A 22,098-nucleotide genomic window follows, 5' to 3' on the forward strand; every position below is an offset into this window, starting at 1 on the left:
ACGATATTAACTTCGAGTTGCCTTATTTACTAATATAAAATTGTCCAAATGCATTGTCAGACATTGTCTGCTCAGTGTTTCTTTATATTTAAATCCAGGTACATGCAAGGCTTCTCAGCTGCTGTCGTCTCATAACCTCCTCTGAAATTTAAAGAACCTTTCAGCAGAAATTCAGAAATTTAACAGGCTGGTCAAGAGTTACCTACAAAGCAGTATGAAATTGAAACATGTTTTTCCTTTGTACCAGCCATACAATCATTCGCTTCATATTGCTGTCCATTCACCCCTCGTTTGCACTGCTGTTTTTAGCTTTAGTTCTTCTCGGGTAGGCTGAGGAAAATACTGAGATTTACATTCATACAGAATTGATGCCTCCTACACAGCAAGTACTTAAGTTTAGAGGACATTTTCTTTAGGACTCTTACAGGTGGCTTTTTAACCACAATGGCTTCAAGTGCTTTACAAAGTTCAAAAGCAGTTTGATTTTATACTAGATATAAAATCATCCCAAAGAATATTATGTCAGCATTTTCGTACTTTGGAGCTAGAACTGTCAACATCATTGCCTAGACGAAGTGGTCAAGAAATATAGTTCAAGAAATATAGTTAAATGGGTGTGAGAGCAGTACTGCAGCATTACTTCAAAAGTTTTTGTATTGATATAATAAACGAAAAACATTTAAGAAAGGTTTCCCCCCCTTCTTCCACAGTTTAATCTTTTTTATTATTATTATTATTGATCCAGCCTTGAATAATGCTGCTTATTTGGTAACAGTATCAGGCAAAAACAAGAGCAAGTGCCATTCTGCATTCCAATATGAATCATTCAGTTAAGTTCTGCAATATATACATTTTATCCAGCTTCTGACATTATAGGTCATCATGCCAATGAAAATTTTTAACAATACAATAAAATCCTGCAAATGGAACTGTTTATGAATTTAATTCAAGAGACCAGACAATTTAATTTCTGAAATTTATATCACTCATGTCCATAATCGCTTTACATTTCACACTTCATGCTCTCAAACATTACCCTAGAGAAGACTAAATCTTTTTGTCACATATACTATTAAAGACACTAGCCAGTTTATAGAGTTACAGAACACTATAAGAAGATGTAAAATTTAGTAGGTAATAAATTATGACATTTGCTGACTAAAACAATATTCAGTCTACACTGTTTGATCCATTCAAATACAGTAAGTATTTGGATGTTATATACTACCCATTTCATATACTTACAGTGCAAAATAAGTAAGATTTTTTTTCCTGAGCATTTAGGAAATTAAAATCCTTTTTCTTTATCATCGATTGCAATCCATTTAAAATATACTACTCATACACCTAGGCTTGTCAAGACTGTACAATTAAGACAGGCAAAAGTCTGTAGATATCAGAAGCCCCATCAGGAATCAGAAGGGTTATTGAACATCCCTAAAATTTGTCCCCTTTTTTTCAAGTCTAAGGATGTAACAGGATTTTCACTTATACCAAAAAGTTCAGAAATTACATTTTTTTTTCCATTGACCGAACACTCCAAATGTACAAACCACATGCCTTCCAAAACAGAGAAACAGCCTCTATTTAAACAAACTGTAATACGTATTTCAACTTACTATTCTGTAGTTAATGTAATGCTCAGTGAGCTGTGCCTCCAGTAGATGTAAGAGAATAAAACTTTTAGGAATGTATTGTGGGAATTTTGTAAGGAAGCTGGATTCCTTACACGTTCATCTTTTTCTCAATAGCTACAGACCATGAGTTTCTAATTCAATCTTCTCCTCTGTTTGCAAGATACCAGGTTCTACTGGAGGAACAGGTGGTCTGAGTATAATCTCTGGACCTCCACCATAGATTGACTGAAGAAAATTCCATGTTTCTTCAGATATTTGTCCAGAATCTGCACCTGAAAACATTTTAAAAAATTACTATTTAGAATAATTCTTTCATTATTTCTTTGAAGTCCACAGGAGATACAAAAAGGAAAATATAATATAGATTCAAATTATAAACCCTACGCTAAATTTGTGCTTTATCTTGTACCAACTGCCAAACCCAATGATGTATTTTGTTAATTTTATACTTCTTGATTCTTACAACTACCTGCTCTAAGTTATCCAGAACTTAACATACCTCAAGCATAAAACACATGAAGGTTCTATGATAAACATCTGATATCTTACCTGGTAGCTCTTTGTATACAGGAAACAATGATTCACATATTAATATAAGAACGTGCAGTCCCATCAATTACACAGTAAAGTTCAAGGACTCAAGATTCTTGTATCATCAAATAAATTAATATTGGTAGTAAAGAATTAAAGTGTGAGAGCCACAGTGAATTTCTCAGAACCCCAAAAAGAAAACACTATTAGCACATTAACAGCCCCACTAATGCTCCTTGTACGTAGGGTCAGCCTGACTTCTTTTTGTTCACTGATTAGTCTTTGTTTATGATTCCATTCCTCTGGCTAGAGTGCTCTCTCCTGTCTCAAGTCAGCATCCAACAACCGTTTCTGATTTTACACAACCTTTTATAGTGGCAAAGGGCAAGGGAGCATCAGCACGTTGCCCCTTTAGGTTTTAACACAAGGATTCTGTTTGATAGAGTTGAAGTAATTTCTTCACACTAACCTAGGCAGAGAGGACAAATTTCTATCCTACCAGAATAAACCCCCTCTTCTTTAAGCCACTCATCAAAAACCTGCCCTGCAGCAAGTTTCCCCCAATATACTTATCAGATACTATTAATCTGTCTTGTTAAGCCTAATTTCAGCACCCTCCTACTTCAAAAACAAACAAAAAAAGCCCAAAACCCCAAAGAAGGCAGTGCCATAACAAGGAGGCTTCTCCCCCTACCTCTTATACTTTTCTGTCCACACCACCTGCTCCCTCAGGCCTACTACTATACTATACGTATAAAAAGTTTCTAAAGAGGAAGGGTACCAAGAGCTGCATGTTTGTTTATTTTTATTGTTTGGTGGGGGGTTTTTTTGCTACACATCAGACACTTCATACCTTGTATCTGAATTCTGCACAAGCACTTAAACCATTATAACGCACTGCAGAACTCAAGAGTTGAAGAACTCCTTTTTTAAACACACTCTTGACATTCTACAATTGGTGAGGTTTATGCAGGGTCTAGTGGCCTCTGGCAAACTGCCATTGGTAGGTCCACTGCACGCTGAGGCATTAAGTTAAATTGGGAAAAAATTCAGTAAAATAAATGTTAATCTTAGTGCTGCAATTTTTTTTTTTTGTTAAGCTGAGCTAGAATGAACTAAATATTCACAGGAAGCAAAAACTCTTTATAAATCAGGCCATATTAGAATTTTTTTCTCTGTACCTACACATTTCGAATTAATAGTATCGAGCATCTGACTGTAAAGATGAACAAAGAAATCTGTATCTTTGCATGCTAGAGAAGTTTTTGCAATGTATAGTGGGAAAAAATAACTTGCAGAAAAAGGAGCAACAGCATTTACTTACTGTGGTTTATTTCCTTCTGTGAGAAGTAGCTTTCAATTCAAATGAGGTTTTAAGATTCAATTAACTATGTACAGATGCATGACAGTCTACAAGCCAAGCACCTCCCAATTTATGTTAAGAAAACCCAAATCAAGCCAAGTGATACAAAGCCAAAGCACACTTTTGCCATTTTAAAGTTACTCTGCAGCTCCTTCTACACTTTTCTGCACTTGGATTAGTCAATTACAGATACAAATTCGTTATTTTAAGAATAAACTGGTCTCAAAACAGACATTACATAGATTCATTAGGAATTGCCATTTTACGATAACAGTTCAAAAAAAGAATTCATAATGTATGTTCCAAAATTCAGCAAACACATCATATGGAGCCCAAAGCTGCAGCAGTACTGGACACCTACCTTGTTTTAGCACAGCATTTCCACATTTTGTTACTGCAATCTTCACGTTATCAATAGGACCAGGGGGATCTAGTGTGACAGAAAGATAATTAAAATTGGAAGAGCTGCAAAAAGTGCAGGTTGGAAGTTCTATTTTCAAACAGAAGGAGAAATAGCTCATTTGCTTACTGCTTGTTCTTGTACTGCTTAACAGTACATTCAAAGTTGTTAAAAGCTAATCAGAATTCCAGTTAAGAGCAAGTTTTTCAAAGCATTCGTTATTACGGTAAGTCTTCAAGCAATGTAAACCACAAATTAATCCTAATTCTTACCCCTAGCAAAGTTGTCCTAGAGCAGACTCAGACAAGTTCGTAGAACATTCTATCAGTGTTTCCATTTCAAAACGTTAGAGGAACCTAAAGTAGGCTACAGTGGTATAACTATAGTTGTTACTCAGTTATCTATGAGTTTAGGTTGTGACAGTGAGGTCATCTTTCCTCCAGAAGCTGTAGCATTATCTATCAGTTTGCACAGCAAAATCCACCCCCTCCTTGTATTTCGATCCAATTTTCCTGCTGCTAACAGCGAACCCCCTGCAAACAAGAAACATTCTTTCCACAACTATCCCATTATCCATTCTTGTGAATTATTCGACTATATTCTGTAATTTGGTTCCTGGATATATTAGTAACCTACAAAACCTGTGTCTTAGATGTTTGCTTTAAGAACTTTTGTTGCCTTCTCTGTCTGTTCTTCCTATGGCCTTCTACAAAAGCAGAAACAATTTACTTAAACAGTACCACTATATGACAACAAAAAAAGATCACCCATATTTTGAAATGGAGCACAACTTACCACTGTCTTTACCCTTTACAAATCCTTCCCATTCTCTGAACCATTGCATACTTATGCAGTAAAACGTTGATGGAGATTCTTCTTCTTGGAATGCTCTATTAAGCTGAAACGACAAAGAATCCATGTTTTTCAGTTGTGGTTTTTTGTGGTTTTTTTCCTTTAAACTACTGAGCTCTTTTAACCACTGTAATTATTAACAGCATAATATTACACTGTTACAGAACATTTTTAAGAACTACTGACCATCAGAACAGTTAACACCTGGTGAATTCACAAGGTGAGATTTTGATGTAGTCGAAACCTTCATATTAAAAGATGATTTATTCTTTACTTGAGAATTTATTTATTTTTTCCTGAAAACAGCAACAATTTCTTCTAAAGCACAAGTGCTTACCCATCAAACACTACTGGGTAATTGCTGTGAAGGCTGAAGTTTGAAGTAACAAAAGAAAGGAGAAAACTTATTTTTATAAAATAGAAGAGTGCTTTGAAAGATTTGGTCCATAATTTTATAGAAGGTTCTTTGTGTGATGAACTGTTTGCTTTTCCCCAAATACTTTGAACAGATGCCAATACGATTCCAAGCAAGACACAGAGAACTAATGCACTAGGACTTTTCATGACTTTTCTTTGATTCAGTTTAAAACACACAAGATACTTTTTGTTCCTACTATTTTAATTAAAAAAAAAAAAATAATCACATCCTAGTTCTCCAAGTTTCTGTTGCAAGGCAATGTAAGTGACTGTATACATTACAAAAAACAGCTGGGTAAAGAGTTTCAGTTGCATTTCACTAAATTTGTTTCTATATTTATTAAAATATATATATATTTTTTAAATTAAGATTTTAGGAAGTTTAACATTTTATTCCTTTTCAGACACTACAGATCTTTTTGCAATGTTATTAAGAAACATGTAAAGGGTCATGTAAACTTTTAATACCTTAATCTTTTAGCTCTGTAATAATACAGCTGTACTTCCCCCTTGAAACCATAAACCTCAAGCATCAACAAAACTTCTTAGGGTTCCATATAAAGTAAGTTTTGCAATCATTCACTAAAGCATTCTTTATAGACTATAACAGAATTTTCTCTGCTAACCCATTACAATACTTGCACAATTGTGCACATACAATCATTGTTTACACTGGGAAGATACCGATTGCTAAAGCAAATGAGGTTGACTCAATGTTGTTAATAATAATCACTATCCAGTGGTAACCCAGACTAAAGAAAAATCTATTACCAAGAAGTTGAAATACCAGCTAAAACATGGAAAAGCTGACACAATCTCTGAAGTGTGATTAAAGCACAAAGAGAACCAAGAGAAAAGCTACAATTCTGTTTTTCTCTCTCCCATGAATTAAGATAGCAGAAATGGGACTCCAATATCTCTGCATTTATTTTCACTGAAAACTTCAAAACTCATTTTTGCTTTAAGAATTACAAAATCATTACTACTAGTTATTTTACCATGCAGACTCATGCACATAATCTTTAACTCATGGAAAATATAGTAGCTGCTTGATATTAATTTTACAGATCCATTACAATACTAAGGTGTTTACTTCATGCTGAATTATTTATGGTTTTTAATATCTTTAACGACGTTGTTAAAATTAGAATTAAAGGTCATGATTAACTTTTTGCTTGCACGGTATTACTGCACTTAAACCTTATTGGATTGCACAGAACAGATCACTGACAGTGTATAAAGAACAACTGCTCATGTGGCTGCACTGTTTCCATACTATAAAAATGCAGTTTAAGAAACATTAAATATTTTCTCTAAGTATGTTTCCATATCACCTATGCACTTCTGGTAACCCCTTGGGTCAAGTCATGAGTGTCAGGTGATGTCAAAAAGCAGAATGAATAAGTGTTTACTTTTTTACCCGAATAAACATTTCCAATTCATTTTTCCTTCTTTTTTCAATTCTTTCAGACTCTATTTGGCAGGTGTGACAAACATACAGATGGTTAACAGCTGGTCCTCCTCCATACCTGCAGTAAAAGTAAAAAACCATCATTAACTTTGTGGAAAATACCATGTAAAAAGATCATGCACCTATAGACATCGTGTCAGCTTCTTATAATACATAACAGAAATCTGATACATGCCAGTCACACTGATCCACAAATACCATCATCTATTTTCCTAGTGATATTCTGTTCTCCATCCTAGATCATAACCGTCTTCCAAGTTCTGACTGCCTAAAGCCAGTACAAACCATCTCAAATTCTGCTGTATCACATACTTCAAAGGACATTACTATGGGAAGAACATGTCAGTGAACAAGTATTCTGTTAAATATACATCATGTGTGATTTTATTAAAGGCCTCTAAGAAACAGCTTATGGATGAAACAACATACATGGAAGTCTGCAGAGGTACTGTTACTGAGAGGCACAGGAGATACAGATGCGTATGTGTGTATCATTATGAACACGGGCAGCATTTGCTAAGCCTGGAAACCACAAGCCTGATAAAGAGAGTATTCTTGAATGAGTAGCAGTCATAAGAGATACATTTAGTACAACAGAAACGTCAGATTAAAATACACATTATAATAAGGACACTGCAGGTTCTACTTCCTAGTTGAATATTTTTGTCAGAGCAGTGTTCTCTTCCAATTTTGTTTCTTTTCTAAAACTTTAGATTTTATTCCAAAAATCTTACATTAAATGAGATAAAAGACAGTGCTCTTAAGTATAGCAACATGAAAGTTCAAGGCATGAATTAAAGTGCAAAACATGAAAATTCTTAAACAAGAGTGGAAAAAATTAAACAAAAATCTGCAACGGAAGGTGTTGGTTTTTCTTCCCTTTTAGACTTGTATGTTTGTCGGTCCATAAAAAAAATTATTTGAGATAGTATTTTTACCCCCAAAATACATAAGTGTTGTATTTTAACTGAAAATCAAAGCATTATTTCAGTACGACAGCACTCATACATACAAGTTTTTTGGTATATACTCAATCATCCCAACTTAACAAAGACATACGTTTCATCAGTCACATACCACCTACATTGCACCTCTGAAAATGAAACTTTGTCTTTAGACTGCACTGATAAGTTCACAAGTTTTTAACTGAAATAGGTCAAGTATGGATTATATACATTATCTCAAAGCAACTAGAGTATTTGGAATTGAAGTAATGCCACGTGAGCAGCAAAATACGTGTGTTTGGGACATGGATTGGCAACTGGCAACCTAGACAAATCTCCTTTTCCTTAATACTCTTTCAGTAAAAGTCAGCTTCCACCCAAAATGGCTTCTTCACCCTGAATTCTCACCCTCCGCAGCAAAGGTACTCTCCCATAATTCCCAGATAGCAGGAAGACAAAAAGCAAAACACAGTTGCTTCAGAGCTACTCTGTGTTGTTGAAGGGTGCGTGCGCCAGTCGGGAAGCCACACAGAACAGATAAATGTTTAGCAATTACAGTTCATACCTCTCTTCTGGAATACCTCATAATCTGGAGGACCCTATCATCTCTGAGGCTTCTGCCTTTCTATCAAACAATTGACATTTGTCATGTTAAAACAAGTTTATAGAAAAGAGGAATTAATGAGACATTTAAAAACATTTTCCTTCAGATTTAGCAAATATTTCTGCATATAGAAAACAGATAATGCCTTTGTCAGTTCAAATAAAAATTTGGTACATCTAGGAAAATGGAAATAAACTGGAAATAGTATTGTTTCTATTTTTCACTTGTGTCCATTGAAACTTTAAAACAAAAAAAAACCCAGCCCTTTAGGTATAGTGCTTAGGTGGCAGGAACTTAGAGCTAAAAATATTTAATGCAAGTGCAATACAGAGTCCTTAAGGTCATCAGCAAAGCTCTTCTGCAGCTTTTTGTTACTTTAAAAGGAGACACGCCTTGCAAGAATCCCTTCTTTATAAGCAAGCACTTAAGCCTGACCTACATTAGAAAGTGTGGAGCAGTTACACGGAATGCTTAGATAGAAGTTATTTTGAAGCAGTACTGGCAGCTGAGGCTATGGATTCAAAGCCAACATAAAAGAAAAGCTGTCTCCAGCCAACAGAGAACAGGAAGCTGATACAGAGAGCTCTTTCAAAATACCACTTGCAAAGTATACTTTGCTGACCTACTTTGTGTCATTTTGTACATACCATACACGTTTATTGGTTTAATACTCGAGTATTAGCCCAGTAACACACTACTTTAAGTAGGCTTTTAGCATTACTTTGCACAAGCAAATTATATAAATCAGCCATTTGCAATACCTTCACTTAGCTTTGCGCCTAGTGTATATATGTATTTTTCTGAGCCACTAGTTCTAAAGTCTGATGTGTCTGCTTGGCATGTATTTGCTCTCAAACCATATCACTGTTTTTTTTCCAGTTACAGTACAAAACTTACCTGCTATACAGATTATCCCATATATTTTGAGGTAGCATTACAACTAGGTCCTCTATGAAGTTAGCTTTGTGTGGAGGAACACCTGCAGTAGCAACAAAAAAACCCCAACATCAACACACAAAAAAAAAAAAAAAAAAAAAAAGAGAATTGCAGATTTTATTGGGGGGTTAGAAGGGAGGAAACTATGTTAGAAGTCTCTAAATAAATTAAAAATACAATCTTTCAATGAATTCAGAGAAATCATGTGAAAAGTTTTATCACAGTATAATCTATTACTGTATTTAAAGAGACCACTCTAATTTTAGTCTTATTAGGCTGAAAAGTTTGTAAAAAGCAGAAGCAAACTGCTTCTGTAATGAAAGATTACAATTAAAGCACTACAATCCTTTCTAGATACCAATTCAATGCTTCTTAAGGTATACAATTAAAATGTTAAAGAGTGACTAATGTTTTTTTATGCATGTAAACAGGTTAGCAAAATGTTTATTCAAATATTAACTTATTTGCTGTAGACCTTTTTGAATTACTTCAAACAACATGAATGCTTGAAAGGAGTGAAATCTTGAGGGAGGTAGAAACAGAGGTGTTTGCAGAATTAGAAGCACTGAGTTGAACTGCATGATAAGCAGCAATGTGTTATGCAGGAATTCTTTTGAATAGGGAAAATTTAGTAGTTTGGGCACTTGTACAACAAGAGTCATCTGCTGTAACTCTGCAAAAGGCCACAACCACAAGAGCTCACCTGCACACTCGGCAAATTGCTATAGAGGCACAGTATTCCTATGTTAAAAGTTCAGTTCAGCAACTGGGGCAGCACCTATAGCTGCTAATCTAATACAGCTGTATTTTTCATTAGAAAAATAGGTGTAAGAATACCACATAGCAGTGACTTCTTGGAATGTCAGCACTCAAATACAGGTATTTTCCCAAATAAATTTTGCTTTAATCTAATTCTCTCATTTTTATTAACATTTAGCATAAAGTAAAATTTTTATGCTCCTATACCAAATATACAGAGTTACTACTCTATTTTCACACTGCTATGCAGTGAACGCTCTGCATCAGACCAATTTCTTGTTCCACAGCTTTCAAACCTTCTTGTTGCTTCTAGCACACAGCTGAGAAGATTTAGATTGGTATACCAGAGCATTAAGGATGATGACAAACTGGCAGGATTTTTAGAAATGGGAATATACATGTTCAGGAAGCAAGCAGGTATGCCAAACTGTTCCTCTTTAAGAATCAAGAACGTTTATAAACAAAATCAAACGTGTGGAGAAAAGAAAACAGGAGAACTTCAAACTATCATTTCCAGCCAGTCGGATACTAAAATGAGAGAAGTAATTTACTTAGAAGTTATAGTTCTACTTTAGCTAAGAAGTTATAGAAAGTTATAATATGAACTTAGGATATTCAAATATATATATGAACTTAGTATACTGAAACAAGTGTAGAACTCTGTATAGCTACAGGGTAACAAATTCTTTTAAAATGATACTCAGTTACAGTCTCACCTCCATGCACACAGAGAAAGTCATTATTTGAAATTGGTCCTGGCTCTGCAAAAGTCTTGAATTTATTTAGCCACTGTCTGGAAACATAGAACTGCAGAAGACTTGGTTCCATCATATTCAGTAGACCTGATATCCTCCGTCTCTCTCTCTGTGCTTCTTCACTGCTCTTTCTATTACCGAAGTAGAAACCATTAAACAAACATACATCCTTTTATACAGTGCAAAATAATTCACTTTGTGAAAAGAAAACTGTACTTTCAAGTAAATTACCTGTGCCAAATCTATACTTCACAGTTCTACTAGCATGAAGTAGTTGACTCAGCATGTGAGAAAACTTGCACCTTTTATGCACAGTCAGAGCCACCATCTAAATGTGTGGCAGGAAACCAGACTGTCACGTTACAGACCCATGTGTCACAGGATTCGGTACAGAGCAGGAAGGGCAGCAAAGAACGCTGGCTGTGTCAAACCTATGCTTGCCCTTAACTCCAACAACCCACGGCACAGGTGTTCCATGCTTACAAGAAAACTTTTGCCTGCTCAGTTCAACGACTCAGAGACCCCCGACAGTTCCCATTCAACCTACTACCAGCCTGGGAAAGCAAATAGCTGGGACTACAACACAGAGAGCAGACTATACTGCAGAGTGCTTACTACCCGCAGGAGGGGATGTGGCTCTGCCCACCTGCTCTGTGCATCTTGTGAGCTAAATAAAGCTTTGCAAGCAGTACTCCTTGGGCAAATGTTCCTTACTTACCTTCAGAAGTAAGACTGAACAGTAAGTGGATCAGGTAATTCCCTTACTTTTCCTGTATCCCCCTACTCTTCTCACTGAGCCTGTTGCTGCTGTCCAACTGGAAGTATCTCTGCTCTCCTGTTTTTAATTGAATAGCAGGTCTCTTCTCCAAAAGCATATTTGAACCAGTGAAATCCTCCAAAATTCTGATCTGAAACTTCACTTAGCATCACACAAAGCTGGACCACCTCTGTTAATTTATGGGGTCAAAGCTGACTCAAATAGCTTCAAATAGAAAAGCTTCAGACAGATCTAATGGCTAAAACAACAAGGTTAAAAGAGTACGAAAAAGCATATGCTATGAACCAGATTAAAAATACATTACCTGTTTAAATTCAGATCAAAATTATTTAACAAAAACTTTAAAAGTCTGAAAATGAAACTCAAGTAGGTAAGTTTGCTTTCCAGCTGTAATTTAAAAATGTATACATATCTCCTTTAAGATACATAAATCTCTTTCTGAAACACACTGAAAGATGTATTTTGTGCATATATTCTTTTTTAATACCAAATTTTATGAATGCTATTCTATTATTCATTTTAATGTGTTTGCCCACGATCAGGTACAGAGTTCTTTCTTGGCCATACAGCATGGCTTCCACACGGCTTATAAAAGCCCTACCGGATCAGGCTCACAGGCTTAGCTGGGACAGTGGCAGGTGTGAGTGCTCCTAATGAAAGTTAAAACATCCACAGAACATCTTCCTTCTTGTGCAACTCTGATACAATCTATTTCAGAGTCAACTTTTAGTGGAAATTTGATCTCAACACCAGAAATCTAGAATTTTAAAATTGAGTTAAGTTGCTCTTATTTAAAGTACAAAAATTCCTTAGACTGAAGATAATAGCATGACTTCTCGCCTTTCATTTCCACTTCCAGGAAAAGACCAGCCTATAAATTCCCTGAAATTAAATTACAAGACAGTAAAACCTCTGTTGTTCCACATCCCATCTGCTAAAGACTTTCCACAATTCCCTTTAGAGCTCTAACAGTTAAGAGTCTGTGTGCAAAAACTCCCCTTGTGCAGAATTCCTTTCCTCTAATTAAAAACAAGGTAATTGATGGCTAGTTCTAACAGCTGCTTGAAGTTCTCTTTCTAGTCATCTCAATACACTTTATTTATGCAGATTTAATTTTCATTTTAAGTTCCATACATGTTTTAGCAGTGACAGAGCAAGTGTTAAGGACATAACTGAACAATTAAAAGTCTCTCTCCAGCACAGGCTTTTCTGGTTGGTCAAATTCTTCCATTATAATTCTTGTGTGGCAGCTAATTTCTGAAAGCTACCCAACCGCTTAAAAAGGTATTTACATACCTGACTTACATGAGTATGACTGAACTTATAATTTCTTACCTGTAGAAGAGAACATAGGCTTCTGCATTTTGCACTGTGGATTCTGATACTTCTGTGACGCTCTGGTCATCAAATTCATACCACAAATTATTTAAATTGTTGCGACAATAAGCTATATAATGCCCACCTAAAGCGTTAGAAGCAAAAGCTATTAGAAAGTATTCAGAGTTGCCTATTTTACTCTGCAATACATGAAAAGGAAAAAAAAATGCAAGTCTAAAATGGGAGAAACATCGTATCATTAGCAGACATGACCTGCACATTAACTTCTCTCAAACTCAGGATCAGCTTTTTTTTCTGAATTTCTATCAGCTCGTGGAAATTAGGGACACCACTTTCAGCATATTCTTGAATTCTTCAAGCAGCTTGTTGTCTAATGCACTCCTGAACCACAATATTCAAATCAAGAGTAAGAACTGTCTGAACAACTTACCTCAATCAGTTTCCACAACGAACTCTTTTTAAATCTTTGAGTGCTTTATAGATGTGTAACAGCTCCATGATATCAAGACCATACTTAACTATGTTTTGAAGACTATTCATAATATATTTTAAATTATTACTATTTTCAAACAAATTAAATGGCTGGTAATTAAATTAAAAAAAATATCTACTAAACTGATTACAAGAAACATCATTCAGCAAGCACTAAATGGAAGATGAAAAAGCATCCTGAAAAAATGGAAACAACTTCTTCTAAACAATGAATACCTTGAGTTTGGTGAGTATGAGGGTGTGGGTAACTTCTATAAAATTCTATCAAGTTTCTAGCTTTAAACTTTTCTTTCTCCTATTTTCCAAATCTTATAAATACTGAAAGCACCTACACAGAAACAAGCTTGACATATAGCAAAAAGATGTTTATTCAGCTACTCATCACTACCCATAAATAACAGTTATTGCCTGTTTTGGGGTTAATCGGCAGTGATCATCCAAGAGCACATCTTCAAAAAAAAGTTACTTGTGTCTTTGTGGCGCTTTATGAACTCTTTCCAAAACAGTAAGGCATACAAACCATCCAAACTCTAGACAAACAGCAGCTGTGTAGAACAGCTGATCAACTGGTCATCTGATGGCAGGTAACATTATTTGTACATTTATGCTGTTCACATTCAACAGTGCATATAGGGTTTTTTACTTGATATTCCAGGATCTGTTAATTTTTTTTCCGCCTACAATTTTATTTAGGTATGCCATACAATTTCAAAAATGTGTCAACTCTAGGAACAAGCCATCTTACAGTTCAAGGTAAAAATCACAGCATTTATCTTTCACTTAATTAACAATGCTCTTCCATCTACCTTTCACTGCACGGGTAACATCCTTGAACAGAAGTGCCAATATGAATATCAACTGCAAATCAACTGCAAAGACAAAACAATTTCATACTTACTGCTGGCAGTTCCATGATGGCAGATGACAGATAGAAGATCATAAGTCATGATTTGAGCTGGACTGTCCTTTGCAAGGAAGGGCTGAAGATCAAGGCCTTCCAAGGGAAAGGACACATGGGTCCCAATTTTTGTAGAAAACATAAGTTCATGTCTAAATCTTTTGAGATGAATGCACAATATCTGTAAGAAGGATCGACAGATTCACTCAAGAACTGTACATGGTACTATTTGATGTTTAATAACTACACTGTGTATGCCATCTTTTCCTTTTATCATCCCAAAAGGATGACTTTTCTCTACAGCCTGAGGCAATGATCACAAGCTCGATGTTCCACAGGTTGTTGGGTTTTTTTAAATCAATTGCAGCTCAAGAAGTTAGAAATGAATTTGTAATTACTGAAGCCTTATCTTACTGACAGTATAAAAAACAAAACAGTCCTGAACAGTTACTAACACTGATGCAGTGGTAAAAAACATACCTTTTTTCTTCCTCAATGCACCTATTGCACAATCTTGTCAAGAGGAACATTAATTCTTCATGATTATTGCAGTCCAACTCATGTTTTGAAGTGTAAGAATGGATTACTTTTAAAATGTAAAGTTACAAGCATTACTTATAGAAAAGATTTCCAGTATGGCTGTGTTATTTAATTCTACAATCTACAGTATAAACAAGCTCTGCAGACTGACAGTAACAACATAGAAAACCCCCATTATTCTAACTTACTTTTCATGTACAAGGTTCACTTTCCTACAGGGTGAATAACCAAATGTTGCTCACATTCTTAAATGCCAATATGAAGATAAGCTTTCATCATATAACACTATAAACACAGTTTACTTCATGCAACTCATTAGTCTTACCACATTCCTAATCATGCAGAAAAAGTGCTTTAAAGTGCATGTAGTAACAGTACCTCAGGAAATTTCTGCACTTTGCAGAATTTCACTCCATTTCTTAACCTAAGCAAAGAAAGAAATAAAAATAAATAAAAAAAACCCAAATCAAAACAAGCAACACTTAGTTCTGAAAAGGTTTTACTTTATTGTGCTACATCAGCAAAAGTCTAAGCTGAACATCACTGTAGTAAACCCAAAATATTTCTGGAATGTAGACTAGACGTGGAGTAGCCAAAATGATACAAACAGTCACACTTGGGAAGAAAAGACAATCTGTACTGCTGAAAAATTCAAAGCAGTAAGTACAGATAATCTAGTTCTATCTAGCTAACAGTTTTTCTTAGCATAAAGAATTTTAAGCTTCATGAAAGCTGATCGTTCAGCAAAAAAGAAACCAACCAGGTTTATTTTTAAGAAATTACCTACAGCAGATCACCAGTGATATAGCAAAGAATAACATTAAGGCTTTGAGCAGTCTTCAGAACACTTCTGTTTCTTGGTTCTTTAGTATTTGAAGCCATAGCACATTTATTTATTTTTAACACAACTAAGTGACCTGCTGCACATCAATTAAACCTGCTGGTAATACAGAGGGGTAAAAGCTTTTATTTTTATCAATCAAAAACAATTTAGAAAGCTCTAAAATTGTAAGGGAAATGAAAAAGAATTAAGCACGTTTGGTTTGCAATATGGAATGACAAGTCAGTGCTCCCTGACAGCTGCACCTTCCCTACACTAAATTCCTGACAGCCAGAACACAAGGATGTAGCAAAAGATTAATAGTACTCCAACACATCCAAAAGAAATAAATGCCTCTTGACTAACAGAGGCATTAAAGCACTCAAATGAAGACAAGTTAAAACAAACAAGGTAAGAGCCAGCTTACTTTTTACACCTTCCACAGCTGTACATGTTATCACCTGCCAACATCAGGAAGAAGAAAACCAGCCATTACTCTCTAAATACAAATACTTATCCTTCAAGCACATACATTCGATATGTAACAGTTTCAAGGGAACTTATCTTTAGGGTGCATTCAATATTTAACAGTTGTAAGAGTCGACCGTAGCAACTAAACAGAAAGGGTCTCAGGTTTTATGCTTTCAACTATGAAGCAGTACAGCATAATCCGAAGAGACAATGGTGAATAATTTAAAAGGGAAATAATTTACTAGGTCTAAATGAAGGTTATGAGAATGAGCATTAAAATAGTGGGGTTTGAAATTTTTATTAACCTTCAGCTGATACCATTTCATTCAACCAAATTCAGATTTACTTGACATTTCTAAAGCAGTTTTCATGGGCATTTCTCGCCTCGAATATTCAGTTGAGTGAGAAGCTTACCTTTTTGAAATGAATGATCCCATAAGAGCAAGGAATGACTGTATTACAGTCTAACAGGTGGCCTTTGCTTAATTGCATGAAGCTAAGGAGATATTAATCAGCTTATTGTGATAGGAGGAAAAAAACCAGAAGAAACATGTTTATGTAATTAACCTCTTACCCTTGAGCTCATCTCTGGCGAAAAAGGCAGCAAGACAATCTTGTAAGGTTACAACTGGACCCCAAAACCAGCTAGGAACACATGAGACAACAAACCTGAAACATCATTGACAGAAAAGAAAGAAAACCAACAAATGTTCTGCCAGAAGAGCAGAAACTGGAATTTCAAAGTAGATAAATAAATAAAACAGGGTAAATATTATTTACCTTTTGAAATATTCCATAAAAAAAGCTATCCATCCCTGGGGGGCATACGCTTCTCCACATGATCCTGTCTTGACTAGAGATGTCTGATGACTTGCAGAATGGAGTTTAGCAAGATCTTCCTTACCTGGAATAGGCAAGGACAAATCCTGAAAGGTCTCCAGAGTTACAGAAAGCTAAAGAAGAAACAAATGAAACAAAATAAAGTTAAGCTTGAAGAGAAACAGCAATTAAATTGAATTCTGTGAAGTTCACCAGTAACTATTAAGTCACCACATAGCTGAAAATTCCACTAGGTAGCAAATTAAGTATAAAATAAGGAGACGTAAGAATTCATTTTCTAAAACAGAGGAAGAAAAAAAAACCATTTGAGAGTGAACTGCACATTGTTATAACAAACTTTTTCTTTTCCAGTCATTATTAATTATTTGTCTACCTACTAGTCATACAAAGCACTACGATTTTTGCCTCAGGCTCCGGTTACGCAAGCTAGTTTCAGAAAGCTTCAGTCCACTGTTTTGACAGTATTTCACTTTGACGTTAGCTTGACCTGATGTAACGGGAACCACTGCAAGAGAGACCCAGCTGTGCATTTTCCTGCTTCCATGCTGGGTTTAATGATCACAGTCACAGAGTAAAACATCAAGCAAACTTATTTGTTTTTTGAACTTGCTCACCAGGTTACCCTGAGGTCTTGGTATTCTTAGATCTAAAACAAGGGAAGCAGTAAGGGCATTTAACTGCATCAGGCTTACGTTTAAACCTTATGTTGAGAAACTTGTCCCCAGTCCAAAGATTTGGTTATCCAATATTTGATACTATTGCTTTGAAACGGAAGTGGTCCACTAGACATATTTAAGTAACTGACTTTTCTAAAATGATCATGTATGTTGTTCTAAGTAATTCTATGAGCAAATAGTACAGAAAGAAATAAACTGTTCTTATGTTGCACTACATCTCGCAGTAGAGGACAACTTCAGAAAGCAATTAATGATTCGTATCATCTGTGTCTTTACTTGGATTTTTTGAAAGACATGAATTTTCTTATTCTCAGTCTACCTGATGAGACTGTTACAGCAGCCCAATTAGACTACAAACTTTTACGTTTCTTTGTACCATTATGTACCTAAAAACTTATGACAGTAGCAGGTATGCATTAGGTTATACCCAAGTGAAGTTGAAGAGCAAGCCTCTTTCTCCATTCTTGTTGTAAGCCAATTCTCAAAAAAACCCACCAAAACAAAACATTAAGAGCTAGAACTTCCCCTCCTTACTCACCCGATCACAAGTCAAGCACTGTACTGAGCTTATTATAGTCCCATCAAATATATCAGAGATAACACTCCTGTACTTCTTGCGCTTCTTCCTTTTTGGTGATGATACAGCTGAAACTGTAAAATTACAAAAATAAAATGCTGAAAGTAAACTAAGATATAGCAGATTCTGATTTCCCATAACTTTGCATAATATAATTAGACACCACACATATTTAGGGTTAAATTATAGCCAAATATAGCCAAAAATAAAAAAAGCCAAGCCCTGTTTTCTATTAACTAAATATTTCTTAGAAATACTACTAATACCAGGCAATTCATGGAGGTTCCTCAAGTAGTTTGTAGGGTACAAAGACCACAAAATTTTGCCTCTATTTAAGTAAAACTCAAACTGCCGGTCTTGAAAACTATAGCTTACTGCTACATGATTTGTTTTGGCAAGAATTCCCCAGGACTGAAACTTAAAAAGACGCATTCTATCTGATATTTAATTTGATCGCATCTTTCCAGGAAGTTTTAAGCATGCTGGGCCGAAGAGCTCATACACAAGCTTATTGTATCACAACACTGATGACAGTGGGTTGAAGTAAATGTAGTACTAGAGTCCAGCCTAAGAGCAGCCTACAAAAAAAAAAAAAGATAAAGTAAAACTCCAAGCTCCCCACTCAAATCCACTACTAATTAGGTAAACACAGCAGAGCAGTCTCTTGGGCTCTATAGATTACTGGAATGGTAGGCTGAAATGAAGACCACAAAACCTCTTCTGGAGTCAGTGTATTACCCAAAAGACCACTCAAAAGTCTCGTAGGAGTCAAAGGCAAACTCTGCCAAAATGCTGACAGCCAGTAACAAGCCAGGCAGTGAAACATGGAAATAATTACAGTGAGAAGGAAACTGAATTACTCCAATAAATCTTTCACATAAAACACATCCTCCCAAGGCTCCTTTGTACATAAAGAGTTTGCCCGTAAGCAAGTACTCTTTTCTCTTCACTGTCCAGCATTATATATTGTCTCTGTATCATCCCATACCAAGAAGTCTGTCCAAAATAATAAAAAGAGTCTGAATTCAGAAGTACTTCCAGCAGAAAGAACGGCTGCTAGAAGTCATCAGAAAACCCCTCTTTTTCACAGTGCATCATACATATTTTATTTATTATGGGCACAAACTGCCTCATAAAGCCTTTTGCCCAGAATTATGTAAGGTTCCTTTCAATCACTTATTTTGTCACTGAACTGCTTTAAGATGGTTCTAAAGTCTTTATTTATCAGTAATGTGGAAGATGTGCTGTATTTATCCACACTGACAAACAGCAGGAAGAAATGCCATCTTAGAATTGTGGCACCCCACAGATACCATGTGCTTTAAGCAAGGGGGAAATGGAAGAGAAGAAGGGAACAGGTGCATTGTAACTAGGTGTCAGCCCCCAGACACAAGCCCCAGGCACACTAGGGAATTCCTCTAGTATTATGGGGAATTAAAACCCCAACAATTTCTGAGCTTTCAAATGGCTGCTGCGGTACTCCCCTAGTCCATTCTATTGCATACATATCTGTTCCCTCAGTACTCAATAAAGATGACCAGGAGTTACATTATTAGGAAGTGGCAAAAATCAATAGTCGAAGATTGGAAGAGACCTTTGGATATCACCTGGCACAGTCTTCTTTGAACACACACTGTTCAAAGCAGCTTTAGTTGAACTCTGGAATATCCAAGAACCTTGGGGTATCTCTGGGTTCCTGCCTCTGTTCCAGTATTCAACCATTCATTGGAAAGATTTTTTTTCCTTCCACCTAATAGAAATGGAAGCAAGCTGCAGAAGGGAAAATTTCTATTTGCTGCATGGCTTCAAGGAAAGCCTGGCTCTGCCTTCTCTATACTTATAATGCTGATGACAGCAACAGTTCCCCTTTAGCCTGTCCTTCTCCAGGCTGAACAAACGCCACTCTCTCAGCCTCTCCTTGTACACGACAGGCTCCAGCCACCTAGTACCTCTTCTGGCAGACTCACTTCAGTTTGTCTAAAACCTTCCTGTAATGGTGGAGACAGTAGTGCATGACAGATGTAGCGTCAAAACTGCTGAACAAATGAACCAAGGAGATCAACGATTTAAGCCCATTAAATCATTGTCATTCAGCACCAATGCTAGAGCATTAGAAGGACAACATGAACATTTTCAGAACTTATCCTGGACAGCCTCTTGAATGAAAAAGCATCACACTATTAAAGTTGCTGGAGTTGTTTAGTTTGGTTTAATGCTAGCCTTAAAAGCATGTTCCAAAAGACAAGCTTTTATTAAAATAGTCTACTCTTAGACAAATGAGGGGAAAAAAGAAATTATATATTGTTCCTTGTGCCCTAAAGCTGCACTGTCTTGTATTTAAAGGCAGCAAAAGTCTAAACATTCTGGATGCTGATAAATATATTGTACTGTGGAACGCACCAAAGGAAATACTCTACATTGCAGAGACAGTAACAACCAGAAAGCAGCTAGCATTTACAATCTATCTAGAGTATAGGTACACATGGCTCCTTAGATCTTAATAGACTAAAAACATTGACTTACTGAACCTTCTGCTGATGAACCAATGTGCTTGTTTTCTGGTAAAGCATCGCCTTTCTGAGGGTATTAACTTTTCACATTACCCCTCTCTACAAACCAGTGCAATTGAGAAAGCTGTCAAAAAATATTATTCCACTCTCCCAAAGCAGAGGCAAATACAATCCATGCTTCAAAAGAATCAGGACTTTACAGAAGTAAAAGGAGTCTTATCATATGTCCAGCTTAGATAATGCTTCCTCTCACCACTAGTGATAGGAGATTAAAAATAAAAATAAATCCTTAGGAACAACATTGCATTGCTACACAAGACACAACAAACACCAAAACGAAAACTAATACTGAGAAATTCAGTACCAAGAAGGAGAAAATAAAGGGCCTATACCTTTTTTGTGGACTGGTGCCAGTGAAGAGCACGATGAGAATGATTTTGGAGGACTGTTTGATAAGCGTGTGTTCATCCCTTCATTCGATGATGGGGTTTGGGCTGCAGATATATCATTCATGTGGACATCACTGATGTACTCTGCAATTAATATTTGCATTATTTCATATATTCCACAAAAATATTTACTGCAGGATGAACAGACACAATGGTCATGCAATTTATTTAACAATACTGTCAGGTCACTGGCCATTTAGAAATGAAGGACAATTTCAATTCACATACCTTTTACGTTAAGAACAAAATCAAAACCCCCCACTCCTCTGGGTTATCTGAAACCTTACCCAATAAGGCTAAGCTTTTTAAAGGTCTTTAGCTTTTCAAAGGAATTCAAATTGAATTCAGAACATCTATACTGAAAAAACAAATTAAAAAGGTGCATTGTTTACAAGTAAATCCACCTATGCTATTTGACCTCTCTACTGTATTCTACAACTCATTTCCACTCACAGAGATATTCTGGCTAAGAATTTGATTATTTCAATCACATATTAATAATGTATTACCTGAGAATCTACTGTGTATCTGTACTTTGACAGTTCCCTGATTATTTAAAAATTCAGTGGTCTCTGAAGCAGTGTTTGTTTCTTTTTCCAAGTCTTCCATAGAATTTGCTCGTTTAAGCTTGTTGCTTGGTATTTTTTCTTTCTGCCAGTCTTTGGATGTGACTGAGTTGTTATCATCATCCTGAATTAACATGGTTGTCTCTGCGGGATCCTCTAGGACAGGTTTGAAAATAGCATCATTTTCAGTTTTATCATAGGTACCACAAGATTCACGGGGCTGAAAGCCTACATCTGACTGGCTCTTGTCTTCTTCCATACCCTCGTCTACACTCATAGGCTGGGCATCTTCCAGTTCCACAACTGGTTCTTTAAGTTCTTCGTGAAGCAAATCCATTAGACAACGCAAAAATTCTTGTGCATCCTAGGATTTTAAACAAGTTTTACAATATTATTCCATTATATTTGCAAGATATTAAAGTCATATCAGGAAAAGATACAGATAACTAAAATGAAAGCTATAGCTGGCTGTT

At 35.8% G+C, this 22,098-nt stretch overlaps 1 protein-coding gene across 7 annotated transcripts in view; it reads right to left on the reverse strand.

Moving 5' to 3' along the window:
- Positions 1–693: 693 nt before the first annotated feature.
- USP33 (ubiquitin specific peptidase 33) overlaps positions 694–22,098 on the reverse strand; it is a 42,347-nt gene continuing 20,942 nt past the window's right edge. For 2 of the 7 annotated variants that reach the window (XM_037403779.1, XM_037403780.1), the window contains exons 11-25: positions 21,569–21,989; positions 21,003–21,143; positions 18,062–18,174; positions 16,787–16,959; positions 16,581–16,684; positions 15,963–15,996; positions 15,094–15,139; positions 14,176–14,356; positions 12,783–12,909; positions 10,631–10,800; positions 9,117–9,198; positions 6,621–6,729; positions 4,727–4,829; positions 3,893–3,961; positions 694–1,909 (exon numbers count right to left, since the gene is read on the reverse strand). In XM_037403779.1, the coding sequence (XP_037259676.1) occupies positions 1,752–1,909; positions 3,893–3,961; positions 4,727–4,829; positions 6,621–6,729; positions 9,117–9,198; positions 10,631–10,800; positions 12,783–12,909; positions 14,176–14,356; positions 15,094–15,139; positions 15,963–15,996; positions 16,581–16,684; positions 16,787–16,959; positions 18,062–18,174; positions 21,003–21,143; positions 21,569–21,989 (2,031 nt within the window). In that variant the 3' untranslated portion in view covers positions 694–1,751. Of the gene's footprint in view, positions 1,910–3,892; positions 3,962–4,726; positions 4,830–6,534; positions 6,730–9,116; positions 9,199–10,630; positions 10,801–12,782; positions 12,910–14,175; positions 14,357–15,093; positions 15,140–15,962; positions 15,997–16,580; positions 16,685–16,786; positions 16,960–18,061; positions 18,175–21,002; positions 21,144–21,568; positions 21,990–22,098 lie in introns of those variants that run through there. The other 5 variants (XM_037403778.1, XM_037403777.1, XR_005106681.1 and 2 more) reach the window with 5 other exon arrangements.

Source organism: Falco rusticolus, chromosome 11, assembly GCF_015220075.1.
Source record: "Falco rusticolus isolate bFalRus1 chromosome 11, bFalRus1.pri, whole genome shotgun sequence".
Classification (NCBI taxonomy): Eukaryota; Metazoa; Chordata; class Aves; order Falconiformes; family Falconidae; genus Falco; species Falco rusticolus.